This window comes from Plecotus auritus, assembly GCF_963455305.1.
Source record: "Plecotus auritus genome assembly, chromosome: 5".
In the NCBI taxonomy this organism is placed as follows: Eukaryota; Metazoa; Chordata; class Mammalia; order Chiroptera; family Vespertilionidae; genus Plecotus; species Plecotus auritus.
In genome coordinates, this window is record NC_137776.1 from 48,464,805 (window position 1) to 48,490,209 (window position 25,405).

The window sequence follows — 25,405 nt, forward strand, 5'->3', positions numbered from 1 at the left end:
TTACTATTTCTTTTACTCTACATCTTACGTGCTCTTTGATTTCACCTTCATGCTGCTAAAATAGATCTACACATAACTTCATCAGAAAGTGTATGAAGTAAGTTTTCTGGTTTCTTAGATTTCCAAAACCACCTTTGTTTTGCTCTCAAACTTGACTGATAATTTGGTTATAGTATTCTAGATTCAAAATAATTTTCCATCAGAGCTTTGAAGACATTGTTTCATTGTCTTTTAGCATGAAGTATGGCTGAGAAATCTCATGCTATTTTAATTCCCTCTCCTCTCAAAGATTTTCCCCTCTGAAAACACTAGAATCTTTATTTTATGCTCAGTGTTTTGAAATTTATTTAGTCTACCTGTGATCCTTTTAGGTAAGTGGTTAAGAATGCAAGTGAGCCCGGCTGGCATGGCTCAGTGGTTGAGTGTCGACCTATGGACCAGGAGGTTATGTTTTGATTCTGGTCAGGGCACATACCTGGGTTACCGGCTGGAGCCCCAGTGTGGGCCATGCAGGAGGCAGCCAATCAGTGATTCTCATTGTTGATGTTTCTATCTCTCTCTCCCTCTCTGAAAACAATAAAAATATATTTAAAAAAAACATGCAAGTGAATTATACTGCCTGGGGTAAAATCTTAGCTCTGCCACTTACTATGTGAACTCAGGAGAAATAACCTCACTTGATCATACCATGTGCGCCATAGGGTTGTGAAAACTGAGATGACTGATACAAGTGCTTAGCAGATAGTAAGCACTCAGTGGATATTAGTGATGATTTAATCTTGCTCAATCTTCAGTGAGCGCTTCTAATTTGAAGATTCATTTCCGCATTTCTAAGGAATTATCCTCTCATTCTTTGAAAATGTCCTTCTGTTTGCTTTTCCACTCTAAAATGAAAATAAGCTGGTTACCAGATTTCCCACATTGATTTATCTCCTCTCTCATAATTTCTCTCTTTTTGATCTTCTGGGAAATTTCAGTTTTATACCCTACATTTCTGCTGCTTGAATTAGAAAGATCATTTTAAATTTCCAAGAGCTCTTTCTTATTCATTGATTGTTCCTTTTTCTTTTTAATTTAATAAATCTTTATTCAGATTATTACAATTATTACAGTATTATTACAGTTCCTCTTTCCGCCCCCCCATAGCTCCCCTCCACCCAGTTCCCACCCCACCCTCTGCCCTTACCTCCCTGCCACTGTCCTCACCCATAGGTGTACGCTTTTTGTCCAGTCTCTTCCCGCACCTCCCACACCCCTTTCCCCCCGAGAATTGTGAGTCCACTCCCTTTCTATGCCCCTGATTCTATTATATCCACCAGTTTATTCTGTTCATCAGATTTTTTATTCACTTGATTTTCAGATTCACTTGTTGATAGACATGTATTTGTTGTTCATAATTTTTACCTTTACCTTTTTCTTCTTCTTCCTCTTCTTCTTAAAGAATACCTTTCAGCATTTCATATAATACTGGTTTGGTGGTGGTGAACTCCTTTAGCTTTTTCTTATCTGTGAAGCTCTTTATCTGCCCTTCAATTCTGAATGATAGCTTTGCTGGATAGAGTAATCTTGGTTGTAGGTTCTTGCTATTCATCACTTTGAATATTTCTTGCCACTCCCATCTGGCCTGCATAGTTTCTGTTGAGAAATCAACTGACAGTCGTATGGGTGCTCCCTTGTAGGTAATTAACTGTTTTTCTCTTGCTGGTTTTAATATTCTCTCTTTGTCTTTTGCTCTTGGCATTTTAATTATGATGTGTCTTGGTGTGGTCCTCTTTGGATTCCTTTTGTTTGGAGTTCTGTGCACTTCCTGGACTTGTAAGTCTATTTCTTTCACCAGGTGGGGGAAGTTTTCTGTCATTATTTCTTCAAATAGGTTTTCAGTATCTTGCTCGCTCTCTTCTTCTGGCACCCCCATAATTTGGATGTTGGTATGCTTGAAGTTGTCCCAAAGGCTCCTTACACTATCTTCATATTTTTGGATTCTTTTTTCTTTTTGCTTTTCCGGTTGAGTGTTATTTGCTTCTTTGTATTTCAACTCTTTGACTTGATTCTTGCAGTCCTCTAGTCTGCTGTTAGGTCGCTGTATAATATTTTTTATTTCAGTCAGTGTATGTTTAATTTCTAGTTGGTCCTTTTTCATATCCTCGAGGGTCTCACTCAATTTATCGGCCTTTTCTAGGATATTCTTGAAAAGCCTTATAACCGTGGTTTTGAATTCTATATCCAGTCGTTTTCCTCCATTTCTTTCGTTTGTGATCTGTTTCTTTGTCTCCGCATTTTCACTGCTTCCCTGAGTTGGTAGAGTAGCTTTGTGTGGTAGGTGTCTTCTAGGGCACAGTGGCTCAGCCTCCCCAGTTACCTGAGGTGGACACTCCTGGTGCACCCCTTTGTGGACTTTGTGCTCAGCCTTGTTGTAGTTAAGTCTTGATTGTTGTTGGTATCACTGGGAGGAATTGATCTTCAGGCCAGTTGGCTGTGAGGATCAGCTGTGTCTACGCTGGGAAATCTGTGCTGGAGACACTCTTATGAGACAAGACTTGCAAAATTGCAAAAGCCTCTGTGCTCAGCTTGGATGGGGTGGAGTTTCAGGGCAGAGCAGACAGCCTTGGTTTCCCATCAGCCCTGCCTTATGAGGCCCCTGTGTCTTAGTGTCCCGTGGTAATCTCTGCAAGCACTTCTGAGAGAAAGCCGGCCTCAAGTTTCGCCCACTGCCAGACAGTCCAGTTTCTCCCCAAATGAGTCGGGGTTCCCAGAAACTTTCCTGGAACTGGAGTTCAGCACAGTCAGGAGCTTCTGTCTCCCTCCCGCTTTAGAAAGCCAGCCGTGCACTCAGCCTCCCGTGCATTCAGCAGTCAGTCCTCTCTGCACACGCGCGCCTCCAGACCTCTGCCTTCTGCAGCTCCCAAGTCTCAGTGTGCTTTCTCTTTTCCTGACAGTCCAGATTCCCCCCGAATGAGTCTGGTTTCCCAGTGTCTTGCCCGGGACTGGAGTTCAGTGCAGTTGGGAACTTCCTTCTCCCTCCCGTTTTAGAAAGCCAGCTGCGCACTTAGCCATCCGTGCACACAGCCACCCATCCTCTCCGCATGCGAGTTTCTGTACCTCAGCCTTTTGCAGCTCCTCTGAGTCTCAATGTGCTTTCCTCTTTTCTTCTAGTTGTAGAATTTCCACTCAGCCAGCTTTCCTGTGGTTCTGGATGGTGTCCGTTTTGTCTTTTAGTTGTAGTTTTGATATTGTTGTGCGAGGCAGCAGTTTAGGTGTTTACCTATGTCGCCATCTTGGTTTTTCTCCGATTGTTCCTTTTTCATAGTAGTTGTTTTATATATGCAATATCTTTTCTTTGCAATTTTTATTTTGAAAACTTAGCAACATGCAGAAAAGTTGAATCATACAGTGAACACTTTTATATATCTCCCACCTACATTCAGTAATTTAAAAAAGATTGTCACATTTACTTTCTGTTTATGTCTGTAGATATGTTTATGCATATATGTATGTACGTATGTGTATATATATCCCACCTACACAAATATTCTTTTTTTTTGGACCATTTGAATATAATTTGTAGAGGTCATGACTCTGATCCTAAATACTTAAAACATGTGACTCCGAGGAATAAAGGCATTTTTGAATCTACACAATCATACTACTATCACAACTATGAAAATTAACAAAATTACATGTCATCTAACACAGAGTCCATATTCAGATTTCTCTGTTGTCTCAAATGTGTGCAAAATCTACCAAAATGTGAAGTGCCATACATACCCTTCACTCAGAGATTCCATTACTATCTTGCATATATACTTCCATAAGAATGGGGCCTAGACACGAATATTCACTGCAGCACTGCTCGTACCAGAAGATAGGAAACCCAAATGTGCATTAATATAGGATTGGGTTAAACACAGAGAGCTCAAACTATGGAATATCAAACTATGGAATACTATTAGAACGAAGGTGTTTAGAATTGAAGTGTTTTAATATCCTATCTAATAAAGAGGGAATGTTAATTGTCTGCCCTGCCCTCAAAGATGGCGGTGCCCACAGCCAATGAGGGAATATGCTAATTGACTGCCACACCCTCAAAGATGGCAGTGCCCACAGCCACAAGATGGCAGCACCCAGTCCCCTCAGTCCCACTGGGGCAGCAGGTGCACGGCAAGGCCAGGCCTGGGCGCCTGCCTCCGGAGTCCCCAGTCCCCTCAGCCCCCCAGGGCCGGCCCGAGGTGCAGGCAAGCCTCGGATGGCAGCTGCCCAGCTGCTCAGGGCTGCCTGAGGCTCAAGTAACCAGGGCCAGCCGAGGCTTGCAGTGCCAGCAGTGGCAGCAGCATAGGTGTGATGGGGCATTGCCTTCCCCTGATTGCTAGGTCGCCTCCTGCCCCTGAACTGTGAGAGGGGGCAGGCCGGGCTGAGGGACCCCCCTCCAGTGCATGATTTTCATGCACCGGGCCTCTAGTTACATAATAAAAAATAGTGCTTACAGTGGAAGAATATTCAATCCCATGTAACAGTGGTTCTCAATCAAGGGTGATTTTGCCTTCCAGAGGACGTATAGCAATGTCTGGAGACATGTTTGGTTATTACAACTAGAGGTGGGGGTAGTGCTACTGGCATCAGTGAGTAGAAGCCAGGGATGCTCTTAACCAGGTCACAATACACAGGTCAGCCCACACAACAAAGAATGACCTGCCCCAAGATGTCAATATTGCTGAGGTTGGGAAACCCTGCTGTAGAGCACTGAATGGTAAGGTTTGAGAAGAGTTAAGTAAGACTAAAGGAATAAACAAAGTCATGTGCACAAGCCTAAGCATCAACTCATTGTGCTTTTAAGATAATGCACATTTCTAGCTGTGGATGGTTAGAGAAGTCCATTATGCTCCTGTTTGCATAGAGCTTATTCCAGATTGGTACAATATCAAGCTTCTGTAACCTTGGTTCATGTTAATAATTTTAACTGTTGTAAACATAATATTGTCACTGTAAGAATGAGGACAGACTAAAGTCTCTGGTTCTAGGGCTTTAAACTATAGGTAGCCGAAACCGGTTTGGCTCAGTGGATAGAGCGTCGGCCTGCGGACTCAAGGGTCCCAGGTTCGATTCCGGTCAAGGGCATGTGCCTGGGTTGCGGGCACATCCCCAGTGGGGGGCGTGCAGGAGGCAGCTGATCGATGTCTCTCTCTCATCGATGTTTCTAACTCTCTATCCCTCTCTCTTCCTCTCTGTAAAATATCAATAAAATATATTAAAAAAATAAATAAATAAAAAAATAAACTATAGGTAAACCTTTGAATAACATGGGAGTGAACTGTGTGGTCCTCTTATATGTAGATTTAAAATTTCTGTGTTCAAGTGGACATGCACATTACAAACGTCAACTGTATTTTTAATCCATAGTTGGGAATTTGCATACATGGAGGACTGACTTGGGTTATATATGGATTTTATTATGTGCGGGTGGTTGATGCTCCTGACCACTGCTTTGTTCAAGGGCCTACTGTATTCCCACATCTAAGCATAGCACATGTATAAGAACATGCATTGCGTGTTGTTTGTAATGTAAAGTATTGGAACAACATAAATAATAGGGGATTGGTAGAGTAACTTATGGTATACCCAAACAGTGGAATAACTGCATTAAACAAGATAGCTCCAATGATCTTCAGAAGTTTAAAGTTTAAACAGCAAGTAAGAGAACAATATATATGGGAGGTTACCATATGTATATGATATATAAAATAAATATACAGCCCAGCTGGTGTGGCTTAGTGGTTAAGCACCAACCTATGAACCAAGAGGTCAGTTTGATTCCCGGTCAGGGCATGTGCCAGGGATGCAGGCTTGATCCCCAGTGTGGGGTGTGCAAGAGGCAGCCGATCAATGATTCTCTTTCATTACTCCCCTCTCCCTTAAAAAAAAAAAAAAATTAAAGTTCAAGTTACATACCATTTTGGAGGTTATAGAACAATCTTACTTTCTGATACGCATTATAAACACCAAGCTTTTACTTTTATGATTCCGTATCAAGCAATTTACACTCCAATAAAAATAAAGTAACAGGCCGAAACCGGTTTGGCTCAGTGGATAGAGCGTCAGCCTGCGGACTGGAAGGTCCCAGGTCCGATTCCGGTCAAGGGCACGTGCCTTGGTTGCGGGCACATCCCCAGTGGGAGGTGTGCAGGAGGCAGCTGATTGATGTTTCTAACTCTCTATCCCTCTCCCTTCCTCTCTGTAAAAAATCAATAAAATACATTAAAAAATAAATAAATAAAGTAACAATATACTATTACCATTACTTTTTTTCTTGTTGGACTTCAACATCTTGGAACCTTATAGAAAATCACAACAGATATACACCTCATTTTACACAAGATTTCAATTATGGTGTAAATTGGATTTTTATAAACTGATTTTCATCTTATATTACTGTTATTTATAAAATGGTTATACTAAAACTAACTTCTAAATTATCTTCAATTAATATCGGATGCCAAACATTTAGGTTTTAGGCTGTATCTACTTTCTCCCCTCTCTCTTATCTATGCTACCCCCAACAAGTGGTTAACTGGAGTTTGCTTAAAATAAATCTATACTAGGAACATTTCTATTTAGAAAAATCACATAGGAAGAACAAATTAGGAAGACCTCAAAAAAAAAGTGTCTTAAAGATGTCAGATGTAAAATCTTAGAAGCAAAGAGTGGGAAGAATAATAACAACTTAAAACCTAAAGTTTTTAACATGACTGAAAAAGTTTAGCCATAAGTATTTTAAGAATCATATCATCACACATGAACATATCACAACTAAGCATTTATTATACTGCTTAAGAAGGCAAGCAATTTTGCAGTGACATTTCAGAAGCTGTATCTTTAAAATGTAATATATGCTCATAGACTCTAAACAGTATTTTAAAATATACAATCTCTCCAAAAGAAAATATTCAACTAAAGATAGATAACTTTTAATGTAAGTAAAATGTTACAAGATTTTAAAATTAGTTATATTTTTCACAACACAATGTACAGAAATTTGCAAACTTCCTGTACAGAGCAGTATAATCTTTACTCTTGAGCAAGGCGTTCAATAACACGTCGGTAATCATCCACAAGATCCTGAAAGCTTTCTTCCAGCTGTTCATGTTGCATGCTTATTTCTATTTGGTTCATCTGGTTTGTCAGTTCTTCTGGTCTAAGACATTTTCTCATTTTAGCAAGATCTCTCTGCTTTTTCTAAGCACAAACATAATTAATTATTGATTAGACTAAGAAAGCTGATATGTGTCTTTATATTCTTAGAATTTTATTTTTTTAATGTATTTTTATTGATTTCAGAGAGGAAGGAAGAGGGAGAGAGAGAGATAGAAATAGAAATATCAATAATGAGAGGATCACTGATCAGCTGCCTCCTGCATGCCCCCCCACTGGGGATTGAGCCTACATACAACCCAGGCATATGCCTGGGAATCGAACCAATGACCTCTTGGTTCCTGGGTCAATGTTAAACAGCTGAGCCACACCTGGCTGGGCTATTCTTAGAATTTTAAATCTCCAATATTAAAAATAAGAGTGGTAGGAATATGCCCAAATTTGTCCCATACAGTTTTCTTCTTAAGGAAACCTAAACATAAATTTGACCATGAATTACAATCCCTCTAAAAGGAGTTTACCAGAAGGCCTGGAATTTGTGTTAATTGATGATAAAAACAAAAATTGGTCAGTAGACACTCAAATATTTCTTTTTTATTAAATTTATTTCAGAGAGGAAGGGAGAGGGAGAGATAGAAACATCAATGATGAGAGAAAATCATTGATTGGCTGCCTCCTGCACACTCACTACTGGTGATCCAGTCTGCAACCCGGGCATGTGCCCCTGACCGGAATTGAACCTGGGACCTTTCAGTCTGCAGGCTGACGCTCTATCCACTGAGCCAAACAAACTAGGGCTCAGATATTTCTTTAACCAATAAAAATATATTAACTGAAGACAACTGAGATTAAGCACTATTATTATTCATATCACGATTCAATCATTAATTTAATTCCAAGGTGATTTTTTTCTTGACACTATGCTCATTTCTAAGTTCCTTTACCCAGCAATGTATTTATGGATCACATGTCAATTTTAACATAAGTTGTTGGAAGAGTTTCAGAAAGATAAACCAAAATCTGTGACACTTACTCTCCCTGTTTGAGAAGGAAACCACCATGCAGTAGGGATCTGGTAACAACTTTTAAGCAGGACAATGTCAGAAAAATACTGTGTCAGTAATGCTGAGGATGGGACTAGAGGACCAAGTTAGCAGCTACTGAACGAATTCAAGCAAGAGATGATGAAAACTAGACCAAGTCAGCAGCAGCAGAAATAGAAGGGACAGGGCAAATTTCAGGAAGAAAACATTGGGTGATGTGGGGTGGAGAATGACTTCCTGGATGGGTGGCAACATTGCAATATGTGAAACACTACAGTAAAGGAAACTTTCTTGCATTTTGGATCAACTGTTTAGATTACTATATCAATCCTCTTTTACTAGAGTATATAATAAAGAACTCACTTTACATAGAGATAAAAAATTACATATATTAACTCATGTAATCCTAACAACTCTATGAGATAGGTACAATTTTCTTCAATTCATAGATGAAGAAAAAAAGGGATACAGGGGTTAAGTAACTTACCACAGAGGTAGTAAGCTGAGAAGCCAGGATTCAGACCCTAATGATCTGACTGGAAGTCTGTATTTTCAGTTCCTATATCTAACTGCCTTTCAAATGACAATTACCACCCACCCCCTCCAAATAATATCTTAAATCCATCATAAAAACAGAATGTCCCTTAAAGGGAACCATAATAATTTTGGAATACTAGGCACCTATGGCATGATTACTGCTTTAAAAGAAAAGCTCAATATTAAGCTAAATTTATAATCACACACCTTTATAAAACAAGGTAACAACAATAAAGTTTGAAGATAAGCCTATAATGAAATAAGCTGACAGTACAAAAAGACTAGGTTCATACTGAGTCTAAATTGGTGGAGCTAATTAAAGGAGGTTGCTACTATTATAATCAGAAAGAAAAAAAAACTTCATTAAGATGCCCCTCTAAAGCAGTGCTTCTCAAACTTGAATGTGCGCAAAGATTGCTGGGGACCTTGTTAAAATGCAGATTTTGATTCAGTAGGTCTGGAGTGGGGTGAGACTCTGCATTTCTAAAAAGCTCCAGATTATTTTAATGTTGCTGATTCACTAATCACACTTTCAATATTAGTTCTAGAGTACTGATGAGAATTCAAACTTATTTTCTAAGGCCAGAACGGGCAGTGTATTCCTTTAATCTTCAAGAACATGGATGACAAATGCTCTGTTTCAGCTGTAACTGATTTTTTTTTTCTGCCAAGAGGCATGACTGCATCATATAAAAGAGCACCTAACTCTAGGAAACAGTTCAGGAATCAAAAATGTATTGTGGGCCCTAGCTGGTTTGGCTCAGTGGAAAGAATGTCGGCCTGTGGACTGAGGGATCCCTGGTTTGATTCCGGTCAAGGGATGTGCCTGGGCTGTGGGCTCGATCCCTAGTAGGGGGTATATAGGAGGCAGTCGATCAATGATTCTCTATGATCATTGATGTTTCTAGCCCTCCCTTTCTCTCCCTTCCTCTCTGAAATCAATAAAAATATATTTTTTAAAAGTATTGTGTTATGTGATAGGAATATAAGCCCTTTTTCTAAATTGCAAACCAGTTGTGCCATTTATTCAGTAATCCATTGCTTGAAGCTGCTTCCAATCATATTAAATTCTTATATATACTAAAACTATCATATTAAGTTCTTAAATATTTCTAGACTATCAGTTCTGTTCCAAATAATTAATAGAATTAATCATGTGCCTGTAACATAATGTTTTACATTATGCTCTTTTTAACTTTCTAAGAGAGCATACTTCCCGACTTTATCTCCCCCTCCCTTACTATCATCATTTTCTTCATTGTCAAATTTTTTCAGATGGATGTCAGAATTAATCTCTATTATAATTTTAATTGGTATGGCAAATCTATGAATTAAATTCAAGAGTGCTAAGTACCTAGGAATAAAAAATAATAATTTCATGGGAAAAATATAAAGCTAGATATGTAAATTCCTCACAAACATGTAAGGTATGGTTCAATATAAAAAGTAACTCATTTGAGGTATTTTTATTAATCTTTATATTCCTTAAACTATATATTCCACTTTGTATCTTTGTATATGTATTTTACAAGTTAATCTTTTTTTTAAATTTATTTTCAATATATTTTTTATTGATTTTTTACAGAGAGGAAGCGAGAGGGATAGAGAGCTAGAAACATCGATGAGAGAGAAACATCGATCAGCTGCCTCCTGCACACCCCCTACTGGGGATGTGACCGCAACCAAGGTACACGCCCTTGACCGGAATCGAACCTGGGACCTTTCCGTCTGCAGGCCGACGCTCTATCCACTGAGCCAAACTGGTTTCGGCTAATCTTTTTTTTTTAATCCTCACCTGAGAATATGTTTGATTTTAGAAAGAGGGGAAGTGGCGGGGGGGGGGAAGGGGGGCGGCACGGCAGGAGAAACATCAATGTGAGAAACATTGATTGGTTGCTTCCTGCACAACTCCACTTGGGATCAAACCTGCAACCTTTTGGTTTACGGGATGGCTGTCCAAGAAACTGAGCCACCCAGCCAAGGCACAAATTATTCTTTTAAAAAATTATTTTTAAAAAAATGTTTTTTATTGATTTTAGAGAAGGGAGAGGGAGTGATAGAAACATCAATGATGAGAGAGAATCATTAAGCCTGCAACCTGGGCACATGCCCTGACCGGGAATCAAAACCTGACCTCTTGGTTCATGGGTTGACGCTCAACCACTGAGCCACACTGGCTGGGCCTAGTTAATCTTTTAAAGAATGTGTAAAATCAGAGCTTAAGCCCTGGCCAGTGTGGTTCAGTTAGTTGGAGTGTCCTCCCTCCCATACACCAGAAGGTGGTAGGTTTGATTCTTGGTCAGGGCACATACTTAGGTTGCAGGTTTGATCTTCAGTCAAGAGTGTGTGCAGAAGGCAACCTATTGATGTTCCTCTCTCTCACTCTCTGAGACCCTCTCTTGCTCTCTATAATAATAATAAAAAAATTTTAAAAATCTGATTTGGGGAACACCTTTATCTAGCAAAGTGACATACATTGGGAGCACAAACGAAATGCTGAAAGGTAGAACTCATTAAGATTGGAATAGACATTCTATAGGCTTCACAATAATTTTTCTCTCTCCATAAACAAAAACTTAATTCCTTCATGGTTTTGAGCCATTGAAAAAAGTTTTTTTGTTAATCCTCACAAGAGGGTATTTTTTCCATTGATTTTTAGAGAGAGTGGAAGGGAGGGAGTAGAGGGAGAGAAAGAAACATTATGTGAAAGAGACAAATCAATTGGTTGCCTCCCACACATGCCCTGACCAGGGCCAGGGATGGAACCTGCAACCCAGATACATACCCTTGACCAGGTATTGAACCCTTGACCCTTTGGTGTGCGGGCCGATGTTCCAACCACTGCGCAACACCAGACAGGGCGTGTTGAAAAATTTTAATTAAGCAAATGAATTAAGCATGGTATTAATGTCAATTTATTTATGTTAACATTTGACTTGTATATGAATTCATTTCCAGAAAATAATCCACCCTTCTTGTCTACAGGTTCCAAGAGGTCTTACAAATAAAATCTCAAAAATGCTACCACCTCTAAAGATTCCTTAACTTTCATCTGCTGATCTAGCCTCTTTTGTGAAGTACAGACATAAGGTTCTTTTGCAAGAATCCTATATAAGAGAGGAATATGCTAATTATCTGTTACGCCCCGAGGCATAACGACCAGATCACTGATCTGCAGGAGGGTGGAGCAGCGAACTACAAGATGCCCAGAGAGCTACAGGAGGGGGCAGGGCAGCAAGCTATGGGCGGGGGCGGGGGGTGGGGAGAGGGGCGGAGGAAACTACAGGAGGGCGGCAGCAACCTACTGGTGCACAAATTCGTGCGCAGGGCTACTAGTTTTAAAATAATAATGGTGTGGAAACGTTTAAATTCCAAAGACTTCTCAAAAATATCTTTAAAGCCCTGGCTGCTGTGACTCAGTTGGTTGAATGTAATCCCATGCACTGAAAGGTCGTAGTTTGATTCTGATCAGGGCACAAGCCCAGATTTCGGGTTTGATCCCCAGCCAGGGTACATTCAGAAGGCAACCGATTGAAGTTTCTCTCTCACACTGATATCTCTCTCTCTCTCTCAAAATAAAAATGTATTTTTTAAAATCTGCTAAACCTAAGGGAAAAAAATTTTTTAAACCTTTAAAAACATGCACAATGTATTGTATTTCTAAACAGTTCCTCACTATGGAGCTCTGCATTTCCATGTTACAAAACAGAAGCCTAATAAACAGTTGCTATTGACAGTCTTGTAAAAGGTAGAACTAGACCTCATTCCTAATTCCAAACCCAATGAGATAACACCCATTCTAAATTTTATGTTTGTAAACCAATTAGGGATTAATATGCCTTTGAAACAATATAAAAGGTTTAATGCTAAGACCAAGCAGCTGCACCAATTTTATCTTTTTTTGGGGAAAATTGTTCAAATTTATCTTGAACACCTGAAAATTACTTCTGTTCTAGAGATGGAGTTCCTTTTTGTGCTTTTAAAAAATGATTCTAGTTAATACAGGTTATTTTTATCTCTTCTTGGCACCAATACAAATGAAGAATCAATGTTTAAAGAACTTTTAAAGTAAGGTACAAGTAATTCTAATATCTATCCAAATAATTTCTTAGTGGGAGAGTGTGTTAAAGTTGATATGTAAACTTGATCCCTTAAATAAAGGCAGACAGAATCGGTGGACTTTTCTATCAATCAATCAATAAATCATACCTCAGTAATAAGTTAGCAACAATCAAAATTATAATTTTTCATAAAATGTGTTAAAATAAAAATGTAAATTTTTCATTCCAAACTTTCCCCATTAAAATGCAGGCATATATTTTAGAGACCTAAAAAAAATTCTAAACTGCACTATTTGGCAATTTTACTTTATTCTTAAATTTAATTCTGTATTTGAGAATGCTGTGGTAACAAAACAAAGTACACGAATATCAGCTTGGAATGACAAATTGGAGAAAATCATCTGCATACATTCAACAAGGAAATCTTATCAACTACTCCCATGCCTATAGGACATTTAACTCATTTCTTTTTTTTCCTAAATATATTTTTATTGATTTTAGAGAGGAAGGGAAAGGGAGAGAGAAACAGCAATGATGAAAATCATTGACCAGCTGCCTCCTGCACACCTCCACGGGGGATTGAGCCCACAACCCATCCATGTGCCCTGATGGGGAATCAAACCATGACCTCCTAGTTCAGTGGTTCTCAACCTTTCTAATGACGCGACCGTTTAATACAGTTCCTCATGTTGTGGTGACCCCCAACCATAAAGTTATTTTCGTTGCTACTTCATAACTGTAATTTTGCTACTGTTATGAATCGTAATGTAAATATCTGTGTTTTCCGATGGTCTTAGGCGACCCTGCTAGCAGTTGAGAACCACTGCTGTAGAGCCTAAGACCATCGGAAAACACAGATATTTACATTACGATTCATAACAGTAGCAAAATTACAGTTATGAAGTAGCAATGAAAATAATTTTATAGCCCTGACCGGTTTGGCTCAGTGGATAGAGCGTCGGCCTGCGGACTGAAGGGTCCCAGGTTCGATTCCAGTCAAGGGCATGTACCTTGGTTGTGGGCACATCCCCGGTGGGAGGTGTGCAGGAGGCAGCTGATCGATGTTTCTCTCTCATCGATGTTTCTAGCTCTCTATCCCTCTCCCTTCCTCTCTGTAAAAAATCAATAAAATATATTTAAAAAAAAAAAAAAAAAAAAAAGAAAATAATTTTATGGTTGGGGGTCACCACAACATGAGGAACTGTATTAAAGGGTTGCGGCATTAGAAAGGTTGAGAACCACTGTCTAGTTCATAAGTTGATGTTCAACCACTGAGTCACACCAGCTGGGCATTTGAACTCATTTCTAGCTTTCCCAATTTGTAGTAGGTTTCCTATCCTAAGCATTGTGGCCTTCAAACCAAAGTGGGGGAGTGGGACCCTCAAGCTTTCTTGGGTTTTCTCAATGGGATAGAACACTAGATAATTAAATTTATTAAAAAGTACATTGTTGTAAGTAGGGTTTGAACAAGTATCTGAAGAATTTGTAATTTGCCTCTGAGCTTTATTTCAAGAATGATGATAACCATTTTGGCTGTTAAGAACCTGTAGAGTTTAATAACCAGTTTTTGGTTGTCTTTCAGGTAGGTGAAGATGCTGGATAAATGAAGATACTTAATAATATAAAAAAATCACTATCATTCTTTAGAGTAGGAAATACTTGCTTTTGTGAACTTTAGAAGTTCCCATTATTTGGCCTAACTTTGTGAATACTATTTACACTCAAAATTCATCATCCCCCATTTGCTAGTCTGCCTATGTAAAATGTCACATAAATATTAAATGGGTATAATTCAATAAATTATTTTACGATACTAAAAACAGTTTTGCCCAGCCGGTGTGGCTCAGTGGTTGAGCGTTCAACCTATGAACCAGGAGGGTCACGGTTGAATCCCAGTCAGGGCACATGCCCAGGTTGCAGGCTCGATCCCCAGTGAGTGGCGTGCAGGAGGCAGCTGATCAATAATTCTCTCTCATTGATGTTTCTATCTTTCTCTCCCTGTCCCTTCCTCTCTGAAATCAATAAATATATTTTTAAAAATAATAAATAATTTAAAAATACTAAGTTCAGTTATGGTAAAATATAAATGGCAACAAAGGCCATATTTAGGAAGGAGGGAGCAAAGGCAAACAGAATGTATATAACAAATAGGGAGACAGACTCAGAAAAATACTAAAGATAATTTGTTAGGGAAGAATCTGGACATTCAGATTTTTATTTTTTATTTTTTTAAATTAATTTATTTTTTTAATTGTTTGAAGTATTACAAATAGTAGTACATATGTCTCCTTTTTTTTTCCCCCATTGACCTCCCCCCGGCCTCTCCTTCCCCCCAGTACATGCCTTTACCTGCCCCCCCCGCCCCAGTGAAGATTTTTAAAAATTGTATACAAATGAAAGAAAACAACAAAAACCACAGGTAGACTATTCTTAGGGTTAATTTTTAAGTGCATGAAAGATATTTATAGCTTACATTAGAAAATTATGACAGTGAGAATTCTTGTAACTAACTAGAAGAATATCTTTACTTTTGTAAAAGTTAATTTAGCGAAATGATTTGGAATTTCCCATACATTGGCATTTGCTAAACTTTCTTCTCCATTTTAAATAGGGACAAAAATATAATGTTTAAGACTCTTGAAAGTCCTACCTTATATGGGCTAATTAGTCTTCTTTTAATATCCAATCTATAACTTCTGTATTGTTCAGCATCACTCATGTCAGTTACCAGTAGGCGAAGAATTTCATAAACCCGTCTAGCATGTTTCTAATAAATGAAACAAAAAAATTATATACATTTCTCAAAAGAACATAGGGTATACTGAATACATGCCATTGTCCAGAAACTGTGCTAGGTACCAGATGAAAAGCAGTAAAAGATAGTCTCTACCCTCAAGGAGCTACTTAGCAGTCTAGTGGGTAACACAAGTGATAGAAATATGCATAAAGTATTATGGTAGCATAACCTGGGAATGAGAGAAATGTTAGAAGAGGATTCCTGGGAGAATCCTGAGCTGAATCTTAAAGGGAAGAGAGCATACCATTCCAGAAAGAAGTGAGGGCATCATATGTGTGTATGTGTAAGCATGCACACACATGCAGAACAGAAGGAGCTTGATAAAGCTGGAGCACAAAATGAAAAGTAAGGTGCAGAAGTAGACTGATGTTGGAGCAAGAGCACAGAGCCTTATATACTGCATTAAAAAGCTGGGCTTTTTATCTAGTAAGTGACAGAAATGGGGAAGTGAACAAAGTATGCAAATTTGTCAAGGAAAGCATTCTTTCAGCTACACAAAAAGAAAGGCAGGCAGACCAATTAGGAAGCTGAGTTTTAAATCAGGCCAAAAAAAAAAAAAGAGGGTATGAACTGAGATAGCACAAGTAAGAATACTAAGAGAACAAGGATTCTAGAAATACAGAAGAGGAAAGATAGGCTGTGGAGCAGGATGTGGAATGACAGTTTTCAGTCTAGAGAGATTCAGGAGGCAGAACAACATAAATCTGAAGAAAATTCTAGTTTAAGGGTAAGGATTTAAGCAATATCGGTATATAGGCAAGAGTTAAAACTGTAAGCCTGTTTAAGATCTCCTAGGAAAAGCATACACAACAAAAAGAGCGGAGAGGTCGGAACCCTAGAGTACAGTGACAGTTAAAGGGCAGGCAGAGGACAGAGAAAAACAGTCAAAGAAATATTAGAATTAGGAAGTTTTGGTATCACTGAAGCCAAAGAAGTAGCCCACAGTTTTTATTTGTACTGTTTCACTTATATATTTATTGGGAATGGGGGAGCAGTCGGTATAGGTAGGTTGGGAAGATGATATTTGAACTTTCTTGGAAGGGACACCTGAGCTGAGCCTGAAAAATGAGTACTATCTGGCCAGGCAAAGATGGAGAAACATGATAAGGGGTTATCAAGAGCAAAGGGAATAGCACTCATAAGTAAAGGAACATAATTGGAAAGATGCAGCAAAGCTGAGGAATGGCAAGAGGTTCATTAAAGCCAGAGAATGTAGGAAAGTGGTAGGAAGTTGAGGTAACAAGGTAGGTAGGGTCATGATTATGATGGGCTCTGTGTGCTAAAGAATTTTAATTTAAGGAAAAAAAAAAAACATGGAGATTCCAACATGGTGGCTGGCAGGAATGGAGTAAGGGAGGGTGTGAGGGAAAGGGAAAGGGAAAGGGTAAGTGTGTGTGTGATGGAGCCAGCTGGTTTGGGCTGTCTTGGCCATAGAGCCCCTCTGGCTTGGAAACCACACCATCTTAAAGGATTTACAAGCTCCTCCTTGGGAAGAGGCTGTGGGGAGTGGAAATGACTAGGCACCCAGCCTTGCCACCAACCAGACTAGCCATGGCCCAGGCCTGAACCCACAGGCACCCCACCATGGACCCCACACACATGCATCCCAAGGACAAAATGCAGAACTTGCGTGCGCCCACAGCAGACACCACCCAGACCGCGCACCTAAGTGAACACAGCTAAGGAACCCTGAGCACCTGCCGCTGACATCTGTGGGATCAGCTCCGTGGGGGAAAGGGACAATCAAGGCATGAGAGTTCTCAAGGCAGAACCAGCCTCTGAGCTAAGGAGTCCCCGCCCACTGGATTACTAGGGGCTTCAACCCCTCAGACCTTCAACCTCAATTAGGTTGCCCAGAGCCAGAATGGGACCGTGACTCACATTGACCTGTACCAGCAAAGCTCCCAGGAGGCCCAGGATAGACACACCAAGGGACCAGATTCAACATCAGAGCAAAATCCAGTGAGCTCCACAAATAGCAGACCCCAAAGTTTTTGAATGTGAGTGTGCGGTTTTGATTTTTGGTGTGTGTGTGTGTGTGTGTGTGTAGACTATATTTTTTGTATTGTTTTTTTCTTTCTTCTCTTTTTTCTTGCATATCTCTAATTTCTTTCCTTTGATTCTATTCTACTTTTGTCTATTCTTACTAATTTTTCTTATTATTTTTCCCAGTTTTTCCGTTTTACTTTTCCTATCTATATCTTAACATACCCGTTATTACTATGTTTTAGATTCATTATTATTTATTTTGTTTCCTTTTCTTTTTTCCTCCTATATTAGTTCTTTTAGCTTCCTCCTTGCTTTCATATAGCTATTTTTTGTTGTCTTCTTTCTCCCTTTTTCTTTTCCCCTTTTAAGTCTTTGATAGTGTGTTTTAGTTTTGTGGGGTTTTTTGGCTTTCTCTTCTTTTTTCTTCTTAGTCTTTCCTGTTGTTGTTATTGCACTGAGTAGCTTGATTTACATGGTATTTTTGGTTTGGTCCTGTTGTGTCTTATTCTGTTCTGTCAGCACCTGTATAACAGCTGGCATGATGATGTTGGGGTTGAACCTTACTGGCAGCAAGTCAGAGGGGAAATACCTCCCATGGACAGGACAACAACAATCAAGTCCCAATTACAACAGGAGAACCCAAATAATGCAGACAGGGGCATTCCTAGAGCATCCAGCTTAGGTGAACAAAGAGACTGCACCACTGGACCTCTTAAGACACTTTCTACATAAGGCCATCCCACAAAGACTGGCAGGTATAACAGTTCTATTTAATACATAGAAGCAAATACAAATAGCTAAAATGAGGAGACAGAGAAACAACACTGCAAATGAAAGAAAAGGAATCTCCAGAAAAAGAACTAAATGAAATGGAAGCAAGCAACCTACCAGACATAGAGTTCAAAATAATGGTTATAAAGGTGCTTAAGAAGCTTAGTGCAAATTACAAGGAACTCAGTGGGAGCTATAGCAGCATGAAAAATGAAATAGCATTAACCAGAACCAGACAGAAATGAAGAATAACATATCGGACATCAAGAACACACTGGAAGGAATTAAAAGTAGACTGGATGAAGCAGAGGATCAATCAGTGATCTGGAAGACAAGGTAGAAATAAACACCCAATTAGAGCAAAAAATAGAAAAAGAATTAAAAAGCAGGAAGATAACTTAAGGGAGCTCTGGGAAAACATGGAATATAATGTCCGCATTATAGGAATACCAGAAGGGGAAGAAGGTGAGCAAGGAACAGAAAACCTGTTTAAAGAAATAATGACAGAAAACTTCCCCAACCCGATGAAGGAAAATGTCACACAAGTACAGGAGGCACAGAGAGTCCCAATCAAGATGAACCCAAAGAGATCCTCACCTAGACACATCATAATTAAAATGGCAAACATTAAAGCAAAGAATCTTAAAGGCAGCAAGAGAAAGACAGAAAATTACCTACAAAGGAGTTACCATTAGAATGTCAGCTGACTTCTCAATAGAAGACACTTTAGGTCACATGGGAGTGGCATGAAGTATTCAAAGTAATGAAAAGCAAAGGCCTAGCCCTGACCAGTTTGGCTCAGTGGATAGAGCGTCGGCCTGCGGACTCAAGGGTCCCAGGTTCAATTCCGGTCAAGGGCATGTACCTTGGTTGCGGGCACATCCCCAGTGAGGGGTGTGCAGGAGGCAGCTGATCGATGTTTCTCTCTCATTGATGTTTCTAGCTCTCTATCCCTCTTCCTTCCTCTCTGTAAAAAATCAATAAAATATATTTAAAAAAAAAAAAAAAAAAAAAAAAAAAGAAAAGCAAAGGCCTAAATCCAAGACTACTGTAACCACCAATGCTATCATTTAAAATTGAAGGTGAAATAAAAAGCTTTCTAGACATAAAAAGGTTAAAGGAGTACATTAACACCAAACCAGCAATGCAAGAAATGTTAAAGGGACTGCTTTAAGAAGAAAAGAGAGGATCATAGACACAAAGAAAATAAAAATGGCAATAAATAAATACCTATAAATAATAGCCTTAAATGTAAATAGATTACTTTTAAATGCACCAGTCAAAAGACATAGGGTGAATGAATGGATAAGAAAACATGACCCATATATATGCTGTCTACAAGAGACCCACCTCAGAACAAAAGATACACACAGAGAGTGAAGGGATGGAAAAATATATTCCATGCAAATGGAAAGGAAAAAAAGCTAGGGTAGCAAATACTCAAATCAGACAAAATAGACTTCAAAACAAAGGCCATAACAAGAGACAAAGAAGGCCACTTCATAATACTAAAGGGAATGATTCAACAAGAAAATATAACCCTTGTAAACATATATGTACCAAATATAGGAGCACCTAAGTACATAAAAAAAAATTTTTGATGGACTTTAAGGGAGAGATTAACAATACAGTGATAATAGGGGATTTTAACACCCCTCTGACATCACTGGATAGATCTTCTAGACAAAAAATTAACAAGGAAACAGAGGCCTTAAAGGATACACTAGTTCAAATGGATCTAACTGATATTTAAAGAACATTTTACCCCACACCAACAGAATGTACATTCTTCTCAAGCACACATGGAACATTCTCAAAGATAGACCACATGTTAGGGCACAAAACAAGTCTATACAAATTCCAGAAGACTGATATAATACCAAGCATCTTCTCGGATCACAATGGCATGAAGATAGAAATCAACAACAATGAAAAAGCTAAAAAACACTCAAATACTTTGAGGCTAAATAGCATGTTATTAAACAATAAGTGGGTTACAAATGAGGTCAAGCAAGACATTAAAAACTTCCTGGAAACAAGTGAAAATGAACACACAACCACTCAAAACCTATGGGACATGGTGAAGCCAGTCCTGAGAGGGAAGTTCATAGGATTACAGGCCTACCTCAAGAAACAAGAAAAAAGCACTGATAAACTATAAAACCCTACAACTAAATGAATTAGAAAGAAAACAATGAGAAAAGCCCAGAGGAAGTAGAAGGAAGGGAATAATAAACATCAGGGCAGAAATAAATGACATAGACACTTAAAAAACAGTATGAAAGATCAATAAATCCAAGAGCTGGTTCTTTGAAAAGATAAACAAGATTGATGAACCCCCAGCCAGACTCATCAAGAAACAAAGAGAGAGGACCTACATAAATAAAATCAGAAATGAAAGAGGCAATATAACAACAGACCCATTGGAGACTGAGCCTACATCCCGGGCATGTGCCCTGACTAGGAATCGAACCGTGACCTCCTGGTTATAGTTGACACTCAACTATTGAGCTATGCTGGCCAGGCATAAAACACTCTTTATCTGAAAGTCAGAAGCCATTATAGTGTGTTAATACAAGAGAAGATGGAAAGTTTCAGGTCAAATTAAGTTGTTTGGGTCAGTGATTAGAAAACTTTTGGTATAGTTTTGGAGCTCAGGAGGAAAATATGGACTGAGGATTTAGATGAGATCTCCCAGGAAGAATAAACAGAATGAAAATGAGGACTGAATAAAGAATTTTTGGAAATAATTATATTTAGGGAGGATACAGAAGAATAGAAGTGACTGAAAGGCTGTCAAAAATGATGATCTTGGAGTTCGGGGGTTATATGGTGCTATTGGAGCTGCTGCTACAACTTCCATGTTTGATCCTTTGCAATGTCAGGCTTTGACAACTTAAACAAGGATTTCTACTAGAGAAGTTACAGCATCAATGACCAATCACAGCAGTCCTATGATTATGGAGGAAGTGGAGGACCCCATAGCAAACAGTATGCTGGCTATGACTACTCTCAGCAGAGCCAATTTGTCCCTCCAGACAAACATGCAGCCACAACAGCCATACACAGGGCAGGTTTTCCAGCCAACTCAGGCATGTACTCCACTACACCTCAGCCATTCGATGGAAACAACTTGGAGAATGAGCCACCTTTATTAGAAGAATTAGGTATCAATTTTGACCACATCTGGCAAAAAATATTAACAGTATTACATCCATTAAAAGTAAGGTAGCTCAGTTGGTTAGAGCAGTGGTCGGCAACCTGAGGCTCACAAGCCACATGCGGCTCGTGAGCTGCCATTTGCCGCTGTTGACTAATGAGTTTGCCGACCACTGTCATATACTACCCTTTACCTTTTTGCACACAATATTCCACAACTGCCTAATCCTCACAGCTTCCAACTACACGGTAACATTTAGTCTAGTCCAGTTGTCGGCAAACTCATTAGTCAACAGAGCCGCATGTGGCTCGCAAGCCACGGTTTGCCGACCACTGGGTTAGAGCATCATCCAATACCCAAAAGTTGCAGTTTGATCCCTGGTCAGGGCATATACAAGAATCAAAAATAAATGCATAAATAAGTGGAACAACAGCCCTGGCCGGTTTGGCTCAGTGGATAGAGCATCAGTCTGTGGACTGAAGTCCTGGGTTCAATGCTGGTCAGGGGCACGCACATGCCCGGTCTGCGTGCTCAATCCCCAGTGGGGGCGTGCAGGAGGCAGGCAGCTGATCAATGATTCTCTTTCATTATTGATGTTTCTATCTCTCTCTCTCCCTCTCTGAAATCAATAAAAATGTTTTAAAAAATAAATAGAACTGATGTTTCTCTGTCTCTAAAATCATTTTTTAAAAAAAGTAGGCGATAGCAACATCATGAATGAAACTAATCTGGTAGGACCCATGGTTTTTGCCTTGCCTTTGGAGTCACACTGTTACTGGCTGGCAAAATCCGGTTTGTCTATGTATATGGAATCAATGTAATTGGATGTCTAGGAATGTTTTGTTTATTAAACTTAAGGAGTATGACAGGTGTTTCATTTGGTTGTGTGGTAAGTGTCCTTGGATACTGTCTTCTTTCCGTGATCCCACTTTCCAACTTTGCAGTGATATTTTCTTTGCAAGAATGGTAGGAATCATTCTTGCTGCTGGAATTATTGGATGGTGTCATTTTTCTGCTTCCAAAATTTTAATTTCTGTATTAGCCAAGGAAGGATAGCAACTTCTAGTAGCATATCCTTGTGCTATGTTAAATGGAGTATGCCCTAATTTCCGTTTTTGAACTGAATTTATTTGGGATGTGGACATCATTAGGCCAAACATACAAAAAGGACTTCAAACTCTTAAATTGAACTAGCAAACTGCTACAGTGCAACTATCATGAAGATCTAATGTTTGACTATTAGAGCAATAGAAGTAAACATGTATCTTTTGTTCATTTTTATAGAACTTTCTAATACTATATTAGATCTACCTGCAGTATGATTAGCTTTAAGTGTTTGTGCTTATACATATAAGAAGTGCTATTCTTTCCAGTTCCTGCAGCCTTTGAAAAACAACATTTTTCCTTAAATTATATTATGTTTTTTATAGATTTTCATCAAAACTAACCACAAAGCTGATAAATCTTTCCTAAAAACAACCAGTCATAGTAAAGAAGACACAGACTTATTGCAGAAATATCTTCCCAAGGAATTAGGAAAGAAAAAATCACCTGTACTTTCAAGTCAGATGTACTTCAAGCAAAAAAAATGATCCCAATGTAGTTTGAGTTTGCACTTCAAAAATCTGACATTCCTTAAAATTATATCACAGAATTTTTGCTAAAATTAAATGATGCAGAAAGAAGTTCACAGCCTGCCCTATTGTAGATGGGAACACCTGTTTAGATCTTAGCATTAACTAAAATCGTAGTGACCTAGACTGGCCATATTAATGCTTATAGTTGGATCTCCATATTTCCCAGGAAAAAGAAAATCACTTTTTTTGAAAATATATTTAAAATGTCACAGTTTCAGTATTGCAGTTATCAATGTAAAGTGCATTTGATACTTATTAATTAAAATTTCCCAATTTTAAAAAAAGATGATGACAATGGTAAGTGGAAAACCAGGAACTGTAATGCCTTAGAAGCCAAAGGAGGGTAGGTGAATAGTATCAAATGCTAGTCCTTATTATTGGAATACCCTTTGTTCCACATACTTTCATAATCCAAATCCTACCCGTTCTTTAAGGCTTAGATCAAATGCAAACCCAAAACACTCTGATTCCCTTGCTTATATAAATAATAATAAATTCCCTCCTCTCAACTCCCATGCTATTTTTTCTGTACCTATCTTAAGATACATACTACTTTATTTTTTAAATATATTTTTATTGATTTCAGAGAGGAAGGAAGAGGGAGAGAGAAAAAAAAAATCAGTGGGAGAGAGAGAATCATTTTTCAGCTGCCTCATGCACTCCCCACACTGAGGATCATGCCTGCAACCCAGGCCAACCCAGGCATATGCCCCGATGGGGAATCGAACCGTGAACTCAACCACTAAGCCATGCAGGCCGGGCTTTACTACTTTAAAACTCAAGTAAATATAAAGTGAAAGTTAAGTGTTTTATTTCAACCCCTTCTCCCTGCCAAAACTATCTCCAGGGGTATTAAGTACTTTACTAGTTTAGATAAACACTTTCTTAAAAAGCAAAAATAAGATCCCAATATTCACCTTTTTCTACTTGTTACACTTAACATAGCCATTAAATAAATTATCTTCCCACTCCATTAATGAGGAAATTGAGGCACAGGAGACAAACTAAATTGCCCTAAGTCACAGACCAAGTGGTGGAGCCAGATTTGAACCCAGACAATCTGGCTTCAGAGCCTGTATAACAAGTGTTACTTCCCACACATGTATTCTTATTGTATTTGCAATATTTAAGTTATATACTTCAATACCTTATTTACTTTGAACTTCTGTTGTGCCTCTATTGCCATATCTTCATTGAATCCTTGCATTAACTTTTCCCGAGAAAAACAGGGCAAATCTTGACAAAGCTTCACAAGCACAAAGTCTCTTAAGTTCACATAGCTTTCAGATGGATCTTCCGCTAAAGAAATAAAGCAAAATAACATTTCCTTTACCCGACATAATGTCTTTATCATTTATAATCTCAATATATATGCTAGTCTAGAAAGGCAAATTTTCTTAAAACAATTATACATATACAAAAGTTACAATGTGAAATTATTTATAAATCAAATAATAATATTATTTTTGCCAAATAAAATTATAGGTGCAATCCTTTTGCAAAGACATATTTATTTGTGAAATTAGAGCTATCTTCAAATTTTATCTTAAAAAAATATTTTAATTGACTAGTGTGTTACCATATGCATCTTAGTTTTATTTTCAATTGAAGTAGCTGTATAAACAAGAGATTAAGGTTTGGATAAACAATTCCAAATGCAAATATTTTCTGATATCTAAGGGTTCCAAAGCTCAACTTATATAACTTCCTTACTTTAATCCAATAACCTTTATATTTTGCAATAGTTCTTTCACTTCATTAAAAAAATGCTTCCTTTATAAAAGCAAATCGTTTTTATTTAGAGAGTAAAATGAGACTATGATATCAATCCTTTCTTCACTGCATCTGAGTAGCATAAATCTTCCTTTATGTTTGTCTATGCTATCTACATTAGACTAAGTAGTAGACAAGGAAAACATCAAAACACGATGGGTAAAAAGAATACTGCACAATCAGAGAACTGAGCTTGAGGACTATTCTGTCATTCACAGATGTAGTACCATGAGCAAGTCACCTTAATTCTCTAAGTCTTCATTTTCTGATCAGTAGAGGCTTAAAAACAAAGAATGTTAAAATCTGAGCTAATTCATGGATCACAAGACTTAATATTGTTACAGTATCAATAATACTCTACAAATTATTCAATGCAATCCCTATCAAAATCCCAGCTGGCCTTTTTGTTTCAGAAATTAAAAAACTCATTCTAAAATTCATATGGATATGCAAAGAACCCAGAAGAGACAATACAAACTTGAAAAAGAACAAAA

At 38.4% G+C, this 25,405-nt stretch overlaps 2 protein-coding genes and 1 pseudogene across 5 annotated transcripts in view; 2 read left to right on the forward strand and 1 right to left on the reverse strand.

The window, feature by feature from the left end:
• SLC25A12 (solute carrier family 25 member 12) overlaps positions 1-25,405 on the forward strand; it is a 183,806-nt gene that overhangs the window by 8,440 nt on the left and 149,961 nt on the right. The window lies entirely within an intron of this gene.
• HAT1 (histone acetyltransferase 1) overlaps positions 6,794-25,405 on the reverse strand; it is a 55,423-nt gene continuing 36,811 nt past the window's right edge. For all 3 annotated transcript variants that reach the window (XM_080667658.1, XM_080667659.1, XM_080667660.1), the window contains exons 9-11: positions 24,286-24,437; positions 15,435-15,551; positions 6,794-7,227 (exon numbers count right to left, since the gene is read on the reverse strand). In XM_080667658.1, the coding sequence (XP_080523784.1) occupies positions 7,060-7,227; positions 15,435-15,551; positions 24,286-24,437 (437 nt within the window). In that variant the 3' untranslated portion in view covers positions 6,794-7,059. The remainder of the gene's footprint in view (positions 7,228-15,434; positions 15,552-24,285; positions 24,438-25,405) is intronic.
• On the forward strand, positions 21,220-22,690 carry LOC308249522 (protein YIPF5-like; annotated as a pseudogene). The gene is made up of 2 exons: positions 21,220-21,569; positions 22,208-22,690. The product of its transcript is annotated as a protein YIPF5-like (transcript).